Here is a 10,091-nt window from a genome sequence, read left to right as displayed (position 1 = left end):
AGCCCGAACCACCATCAGGCAAATAATTCTGGTGCGACCCGAAATATTGTTACCCGTCAAATTACCTGTCCAATCAGAGCTTCCTAACCAAGGTGTCCATAACTCTTCAACACGCTGTCAGCTCCCGGTCAGAAAGACGCATTTAGTTCAGTGTCCATGAGATGATATTCAGAAAGGATCTTTWATTTGATTGATTTTAGTTTCCTCTGCGATGAACTCTGCATATCATGTCTCCATGTGCGCCAGTCAAAGGTGTTAATTATAACATGTCAAATGAAAGAGGGGCTTAAAAACTAACCAAATATTCAAAACTGAAAACAACAGATCATATTCGGAGAGATGTAAAACTGAAGATACCCGCTACATTTATTGTTAAGGACAGGTATTGTTTTTGTTGTTGGACCTGTCACTAAAGTGTCAATGTTTGATATTTTGAGGCATGAACACATTAGTTACTTTGTTAAACATTACATCAGGATTATCATTTTTTTAATTCTTTGCCATTTTAACAAAAGTAGTAAAAGATTATTAAGGCACCTGAAAAGGCATACTTTATTAGCCTAAAGTATACACTGAGATGTAATTTAAAACATACTGAAATTAATAATTTAAAGTAAGCGTTAAGTGAATTTAAAAAAATTCTATTTTGAACATATATTTTAAAATATACACAAAGACAGACATTTTAAATACCTTTTAAATATACACTTGAACAAGTGTATATTTACACTTGAGCAAATACATATTTTGTTCACTTAAAGTATACTTTTATTTAATATTTTTCTTAAAAGTGTATTTTGGTACAATTATATTTAAGTGTGTTTAAAGTTATAATTTCGAAATTGGTACAAGCATACTTAGTATATTTCATATATATTTATAGGTAGTACACTTAATACTTAGTATATTCAAAATGTACTTTCAAAAATGTCAGTATGTTTGAAATATACTAAAGTATACCTTTTTTACTAGGGTTATTGTGCAAGAAAATTAGTACAATAAAGCAATAGATACACTTTAGAGGAAATCTGAAAAATATTTCACCAAGGTCAGAGTATTGTTTTAGTTCAATGTCAGTATTAGTTTTACTGCAGACAAACTGACATTTCTCCTTCCTAAGAACAGTGAGGATCAACAACAGAACATTTCCATTCACTGCACTTTACAGAAACCTACTTAAAAGAACAGAGCAATTACATTGCTCTGTCATAATTACATATCCATCCATCCATTTTCTTGCACCCTTTTTCCCTCAGTGGGGTCGGGAGGGGTGCTGGTGCCCATCTCCAGCCAACGTTTCGGGCGAGAATAATTACATATGTTGTAATTATATTAGATTTGAATGAACACTTTATTTAAAAACAATAAAAATACACAACAGATAAAACCAACAAACAAAAAGATACTTAAACTGGCCTTGACTTCAATATTTGTTTTTGGCATGAGAAATGTGTCTGCAGATACATACTTACACATGTGTTAATACCCGTGAAGGTAATTTTGTTTTTGTCATGAATTGCGGTGGTGATGAGGTGGTAAGGAAGACACGGCAGACCAAGGTTATGGTTGAAGAGTGATTGATGATGAATTTAATGATAAACACAATAATCCAAAGTCCAGGCAGCACAGAATGAGTGGAAGGCTAAGAGCTCATAACTGGTAGCACAACAACAGACATCTAACGACAGACTTGACAGCAGACAAGACAAGGACATGACAAAGAACACAGGTGGGTTTAAATACACATGGGAGACAATCAGGGGAAACAAGGAACAGCTGTAACTAATCAAAGGGTCCACCGGACAACGCAGAGACCAACAAAACACAGAAACCCAAGTCCGGACAGTTTTACCAATATTTATAATTGTTTGATTACATATGAGAAAGACTCAGCAATAATATTCAGATGGCAAACATTTTCCTAGGAATGTTCATTTAAACGTTTTATCAATTCCAGTTAAGTAAAATCATTGATACTTTCTTTTCAATGTTCAGTTGGTGAACGTGGCGATGCTGATCCTCTTCTTAGTGGTTAAAATGCCAACCTGAAAAAAGAAAAGATACACAAGTAGCAATGTTGTTTATTTTATAACGTTTTCGAATGAGCCAAATATTTTCAGTCATCTGGGGATTTTCTGACATCACTTTGCCTCAACTATTTTATTAACTTTAGTTCAGTGATAATCAGCAAATGTTAAGATTTCTAAAAGCATTTCTGCACTTATTACACAAAATTGCAATGGGTAAATTTGGCAGTTCAAAATTACCCATCCAGCATCTCCTCTTGATCTGAGAGAAGGTACTTGGAAAGTGACTTTGTTTGCTTATTGAAACAACTCACCATTTGTGTAGTTTCATGTTACTGTTTGTTATCACCAACTAAAGTCTAATCTTCCCATAAATTGGTCGATTCCGTAGTTCCTTCTGAAGTTTCATCCCTTAGGGAATTAAACAACAGCCAAACAAACTGTTAGGAAAGTTCTGTTTTATATTGAATGCCACAACAGAAAACTACTGAAAAAAGTTATTAAAGTCAAATGACAGCAACCATTTAGAAAATTAGATCAGGGTATTTTAGACACGTTTACTCACTAATGAGACGCCTCTCACGTCTAACTGAAAAAAAGATAGTTTGAGGTGTTAGAGTAAAAACTGTTGGACAGCTCCAGATTTTCTTTTTATCAGTATAGTATCAATTTTACATCTTAAAATGTTTTTAGACTTTCATTAAATGTTATTTATTTAACTTTGGCATTTTTTCAGTTCAATCTAAATTTGTACAATTAAAATAACAAAAAAAAAAAACAATTTGTTGATTTCTTACCACGCACTTTCCAAAGGAAAAAATGGTATATACCAAGACCTATTGCTCCACCTATTGTTACACCTGTTATGGTGAAGATGAAAAAAAGAGATTTTTCTGTGGAGAAAAAAGAAACAAAAGAATGCGCAGATTAAGCGTCCATATGCTAAAATTACCTGTTACAATGAGTATCAAGACGCTTCATAGTCCATGTATGTGGACATGTTGTTCAATTTTATACTATTACTACAATTTATGTAACTATTTGGTTTCTGAGTTTGCATTTGCTTTCGGTCACATAGAAAGGTGATGCTCCTATTGAAGTCAAAAGTTTAACGTAAAGTAAAATAAACACAAACTGTACATTTCTGCATTAATAAAGACAATTGTCAAAAATGTTTTCCATATCTCATTTACTTTTGTTGGTCCTGATTTTTTCTTTCTCCAGTTTAGTGACAAGATCCTCTTTGAGACCAGAAAGCTGAAACACACATTCATATCTCATCCAGTCATCAGATGAAATGGATGAAAGATCTAAGTCGACTCTCATCTGAAAGGTCCCATCATTGTTGGGGAGGATTTCTCCTTTGTTCACATCCTCATGAATCTCCTCTCCATCTTTCCTCCAAAACATTTCAGCTCTGCTGGGATAGAAACCTGTAGCATGGCAGCTGACTTGAGAGGAGGAAGACTTCTGGAGAAAATACACTGAGGGATGATCTGAGAACAATAGAGATATTTCAATGACTCAACCACCTATTTTGAGTTAATATGTAAAACATATACTACAATGTGAAAACAGATAAGAAGAAAGGTGAAAGTAAGAGGCACAAAAAATCCAACTTGGTGAAAAAGAAAGCACTCCAATCCCTGGACTTACAAACCTATTTTAAAGTATTGGGGATTTAGAAATGAAAAAAACAGACTTCAATGCAATATGTAGAAAATAAAAGAGAGTAACCATTGTTGAAGGAATAAATATGACAAAAAAGGTAATTGCAGGTAATTGCAACTATAAAATTATATATGTTTGTGTTTGTCTGTATATACATACATATACTAATATTATAGTATCATTTAAGAAATCTAAATATGAACACAGAGTGCAGAATACTAAACAGTTTGTTATTCTACCTGTTCTCACCAAGGAGTTCTTCCCATACTTCAAATACTTTTTCAGCCAAGCAGGACACGTCTGGGTGATGTAGTTCTTTGTCTCTGCCACCTTCATTTTATCATAATCCCATTTGTTTTTGGTGATGAAAGCCTGATGTACTGGAGCAGACCATCTCTCTGTTTTCAGGTCAAATGCTATGAAGTCCTCTCCATCATAACCAAAGCTTTCCCAGCCTTCAACTCTTTCATATTCGTCATCAATTTCACAGCCATACATATTCTGGAAGATGTGAACACCTGAGAAACAGAAACCATCCTAAGATTTTCAGCAACTGTGTTAATGTAGCTATAAAACAGAAAGAGTACTCCACAATTTCTAATATTACTAATAAACTAAAATAATCCTTTTCTGGGTTAAATAGGGAGTACTCCACCGTTTCTAACAAAATAAAATAAAAAAGATGAAAGGACACGTTAGGGCAAATGGCAACATTCAGTCAAAACAAAGGGCAAAACAAAGACATGAGTGAAGACGATGATGTCACAGGGCCATGAAACGATGTTGCTCAGCCTCCTGGCAAAAGTCTGATAAAGGTGTTGTTATTGAGGAATGTCCTTGGGAGTGTTCAGCTCCACAGTTAAGAGGAGGGGTGTGAGGTGGCCCTTACAGGAAAATCCCATGAAAATCACATGTGAAAGTCACATGTGATCACATAAATTTTGACATGTGAATGATGTGAATCACATGTGAATGCACACGTATATGTGTGATTTTGGAATGTTTCATGGTGAAATCACATGTGATTTACATGTGAATCACGTGGAAATGTGTGAATTACATGTGATTCACATATGTATACCCATGTAATGTAATTTCCATGTGATACACATGTAACATATTTGTAAAAATAATATGCTGCAATATATCAAAGTAAATGGATTGTGACCAATAAGGTCAATGCGCTAGTTTTCTCAGAAAATACATACAAACTCTTGAAGGAGCAGACAGACTAGGTTAGAGTCGCAAGTCAGTTAATTATAAAGTGCTTGGTGCAGGTCACAGGCTAACAAAAGTCAGATCAGAGTAGGGACAAAATTGTTCATTGACTGCAAGGAATCTCTGGAAGCCCATCTCCGACATGAAAGAAAAAAATCTTGTCAATACATGAAGCTTGTGAAGCCTATTGTGTAGCAGTAATGAAATGAACTGACAAACCTCTACTTTGGTTCAATCGTTTCTTTGCAACTTCAATGCTGTTTATGAATGACATCTGGGTTTCATATAAACCTTGACTTTGAAAGTCCCAGTACTGTGGATCATCCTCTGTGACTTTCCTCATCCAGTCTTGTTTGGGGATTGCTTTCCTGATGTCGCTGTCATAGTACATGACCTCAGTTCCATCAACCAGACCAACAGCCACAAAGTCTGGAAAGCTATTAATTCCAGTTGATGCCGTGTAAATATACTGCAGAGAATGATGCACTGTAAAATAAAATTATTAGAATTTCAGTTTTCAGAATTTACACACAAAATACAAATAACCAATTCAATTTTCACGCAGCAAAAATAAAAATTTGAGCAACAGTAAATACAGGGGGAAAAAACAATAAATAGGAAAATACATTGATTAATGCTTTTGTTTCTATTGCTACATTATTAAAAAACTGAAAAACATAATTTTTGGTTGCAAAACATGGCATTTTATTGGGTTCTGCCAATAGAATGTATATTAGAAATGTGCAGGGCAATACACTGCCTCCCATACAATGCACCTATTGTTCTAAATCTAATAAGTGTTTTTTATTATTATTTTTCTTCTGTTACCATTTTCAAAATATGCTGCTCGAATTTGTAAAGTGTGCCAATACTTACATTGGCATTTCGGGAAATCATGGCGACATAACCACATTAAAAAAACAATGCAGCCAGGTCTTAAAAATCCTGAAAATCCACAATTCCAAAGAATTTTCTGGGTTGTCATTGTTTCATATAAAAACGTCATTCAACTTTCAGTTTGTAGAAACGTCTGTGCTCTGTTTAGAAGTGAAGAAGATATCTGGATACTGTTTACATTTTACATTTTGTTTTGTCTTGTTTTTTTTCCCAAAAACTTACCTCTAAGCCAATGTTTTTCAAAAAAAAAAATTTCAGGCAGAGGACCACTTAACCTATTTAACAAATACTCATGGACCACCTAGCTCAAAATTGCCCCGGAATATCACATATGCAACCTGAAATGAAATTATTAGTCTCTTAACTCACTTATTGTTCATCCTAATGATAAAGGTGATTCTGTCTGTAAATGCGACTGTCCACAACAAAGCCATGAGCAAGTCATTCAACACCTCGAAATTGAGCCTTTTTAAAAACTCCTGCTCTTGCTGAAACTCTGCCTTCACGAAGTCATCACACCACTTTTCCCTTTAACAACATTTTTACCAACATTGCTCTGAGAAATAGCTTATATAATGAGCTCAGCAGATGTGCAGTCTCACCAGGTGTTTGCTAATTGCTGCTGGATAATCTGAAGGTGCTGAGTGGAGGAGACATGGGGTATTGCTGCTCTGAAGTTTGGAAACTGCAGCTCCAAGGAGGAGCTGTGCTTTGATGGTGGTGCTTGATCCCTCCAAGCAGAATGATTACCATGCTGATTTCAGGATTTTTCATGCATGGAAGAATCAAAGCAACAGTAGAAAACACCACTTTTTTCTATTCAGGTGAAAATTTGACAAATTGGTTGGATGCTATTAAAAAGGATTTGATAAGCATAAAAACATGATTGAATGAAAATAAATTATTGAATGGTGGAAAAATAAACTGTCATATTTAGCAATAGAGAGATTCCTACTAATGTGTTAATGGGTGTTGATGTGGTTGTGATTAAGTGTGTGAGAGAGATTAAATTTGTGGGTGATTCTCTTGATGAAAATAAACTGGAAACAACACATCAGTAATAAAAGACAATTGTGTTAATATAGAAAATGAAAGACTCATTGAATGACAAAGTGTTGATATTAAACAATTCACTGATCATTCCTTATTTGACCTATTGTGAAAATGTATTCGATTTATGAGGCAAGTTTGGCCCACTCGTCTTTGCCCTTCCACCCATTATTAAGACATAACTTACAAATTAAATATTTCATGAGGTATGTAGTGTTTGAAGTGAAACTGACACAATAAAAGTACTTACATGACTTAAAAAGATGAACCACTGTGCTTTCATTCTTTTTACACAAAAGCTTTTAATAAATATTCCTCCCAGAATGGGGTCTTTCTGCTTGGAGTTTGCATGTTCTCCCTGGACATTGTGAGTCTTCTCCTGGACTCAAGTATGTCCAAAAACTGTGACTGTTAGGTTGATTGGTCTCTCTAAACTCTCATCAAGTGTGAATGTGTGCATGCAGTCTGTCTCTATGTTGCCATGCAATTGACTGGTGACCTGTCCAGGGTGACCTCACCTCTCACTGGAGGTAGGAACCAGCACCTCTCACAACCCCACAAGGAGGGAGGGAGGGTTGCTGGTGCCCATCTCCAGCTAACGTTCCGGGCGAGAGGCGGGTTCACCCTGGACAGGTCGCCAGTCTGTCGCAGAGCAACACAGAGACACACAGGACAAACAACCATGCACACACACACTCACACCTAGGGGCAATTTAGACAGACCAATTAACCTGACAGTCATGTTTTTGGACTGTGGGAGGAAACCGGAGTACCTGGAGAAAACCCACCATGCACAGGGAGAACATGCAAACTCCATGCAGAAAGACCCCAGGCCGGGAATCGAACCCAGAACCTTCTTGCTGCAAGGCAACAGCTCTACCAACTGCGCCACTGTGCAGCCCGTCTTTCTACTACATTTAATTCAAAGCTTTTGTTCATCAAAAAAAGAGAATATTTGTTAAATAAACCTTTTTTTTTTTACTTATGTTCACCAATGACAGGGTAACATAGCACTTTTTGACCTTCAATCTTATTGCTGCTTTCATTATGTTTCCATAATTTTCAGCAGATCATGTGAAGTTTTGAAGATAATTGCTGCTGAATGAATAATACAAAATAAGAACAAGTAAAAAAATATTTCAGAGCAAAGTAGGAACGTTGGGAATTTATCTTAATTTTAAGTTGATATTCTGAATTTGTACTGAATTATTGCAATAAGGTTTTCTAAGAACAAAAATATTTTGCATCAGCAAAGCATTCAAATCTTTATCATATTTTTGATAACTATGGTTTAAATAGTTATTAGAACAAAATGCAACAAAAGACAAGACTCATGACATTAAAATTAACTGCCTCAAATATATTTCCATTCTCGCTGCAATAAAACGCAGAATGTGACTGAAGTTCCAAGCCTTCAGGTTAATAAAGTATTCTAGGAAATAACTGAAATTTATTTCTACATTTTTATTTATTTAATCAGGTATATCCCGTTGAGATCTAGATCTCATTTTCAGGAGGGGCCTGATTTATGATGAGGGATACTGTCCTAAGTTGAGGAAAGTAAACACAGCTGTTAGGACATTTAAGGTTTGTTCTGGACGTTTTTAATTTAACAAGATTAGAAACTATGTCAGAACTGAGATTACAAAAAGTAAGAAATCTGAAAATGGCAGCTTGATGATTAATGTAATCCAGTCCTTGCTCCCTTTTCTAAATAATGTAGTTTTATGTTATTTGCACATATTTGTAAATATTTATATATATAAAAAAGAAAGTCAAACTTTTGTGAACTGAACTACTTGAAAGTATGGGTCATGTCTGAATGATCCTCCTAACTCCAAAAAAAAACAAAAATTAGCTCAGTAGCACTGACTTTATGGGTAATTAGCAATTCAGATTGGATACTTTTATCAACATGTGGAATGAAAACTGAGCTAAGAAATGTAAATGAGATCTTAGCCTGACCACTTACTACTTCCAAAACAACCTTTGTTTTTTTATTAGAGTAAAATTTTGTTTAGTAAAATCCCTTGAAAATGATCAGATATTACTCAGGAGGCATTTATTTAGACTGTGGGTTAATGAACCTTTCATCTTAAGTACAAGGTGTAAGCACCATAAGCTTATCTCCTTGGACCATAAATGCTTACTGGAAGTACAGTGGGGAAAAGGGTGTAAGAAAGAGTGCAACTCTGCTCTGCACAACATTGTACACTTGATAAACTAATTAAAGCCCATTTTACATAAAATCTACATGGTATAGCAGAGCAATATGCTTCTATTTTGCATAAAACACACAAAAAATAGGCAGATCATAAAATAAATATTAAATTGGATAGAAATTTGACTTAACAGAAACAATTAAGTCAATATTTCATATTTAAATGATCCCTTATCTAAAAATGACTTAAATATTTGCCATCAAAAACTGCAATAAAAAGGACACAAGTTTTTAAGATTAAATATATTTAGATATTTCTGACTTACCTGACATTGTGCTTTGTATCCCCTGTAAAACCAGAAAAACAGACCAAATGCTCCTTTTAGCCATTTCACATCTACATTTTTTTAACAAGTTGAAAACATGTGTCCTCTTTCCTTCACAAGAGATTCTTGAAAAAATGAGGAAGAACAGTTGGGAATGAAAGTTCACCTTTCGAAGGAACCAATGAGAGAATCCAGGTCGTCAGCGTCACTCACCTGGGTTATACAACATGCTGACATTGTCAATGAAGGTGAAAGTAAGTCTTGTATCCGTGAAAGAATGCCTACTGTTCAGTTATAAGATAACACACATTTTGGGAAGCAGAAGAAAAATAAATTATATTTTATATAATTTGCTTGTACTGGTGGGGTTTGTAATCGAAAGAGAAAAAACAGTGGCTGGTGAAATGTTTGAGTGGCCAGCAAAAGATTTTCTCTACCTGCCATAGTGGCTGGTAGAGAAAATCTTTCATTTCTACCCCTGGATACCAGATACCAAATAAAAGTTGTAATAAGTTACGGGGGGGTAGGTCGTAGTAGGACTTTCAGCAGAGAAGAGAACATAATAAGAATAATGGAAAAACAGAATAAAAACAATAGGGTTTCCTGCTCTGCTAGGAACAGGCTTACGGCCATGCCTTGCATTGGCCGTCCGCTCGCTTCCATGGGCTCGGAACCCTAATAACTTCAGTGTCCATCCATCCATCCATCCATCCATTTTCTTCCGCTTATCCGGGGTCGGGT

The 10,091-nt window shown here is 35.2% G+C and overlaps 1 protein-coding gene across 1 annotated transcript; it reads right to left on the bottom strand.

Annotated features, from left to right (window-relative positions):
* Nucleotides 1–1,382: 1,382 nt before the first annotated feature.
* LOC103472940 (major histocompatibility complex class I-related gene protein-like) lies at nucleotides 1,383–9,384 on the bottom strand (the record flags this gene model as incomplete). The annotated part of the gene is given in 6 exon segments (XM_008422819.2): nucleotides 1,383–1,405; nucleotides 2,980–3,002; nucleotides 3,208–3,523; nucleotides 3,938–4,216; nucleotides 5,136–5,402; nucleotides 9,351–9,384. Coding segments are annotated over 6 exon segments (915 nt in total), but the record flags the coding sequence as incomplete, so codon positions are not given.
* Between the last annotated feature and the right edge of the window lie 707 nt (nucleotides 9,385–10,091).

This window comes from Poecilia reticulata, linkage group LG11 (genome assembly GCF_000633615.1).
Source record: "Poecilia reticulata strain Guanapo linkage group LG11, Guppy_female_1.0+MT, whole genome shotgun sequence".
In the NCBI taxonomy this organism is placed as follows: domain Eukaryota; kingdom Metazoa; phylum Chordata; class Actinopteri; order Cyprinodontiformes; family Poeciliidae; genus Poecilia; species Poecilia reticulata.
This window is presented reverse-complemented; position numbering and strand designations above follow the sequence as displayed.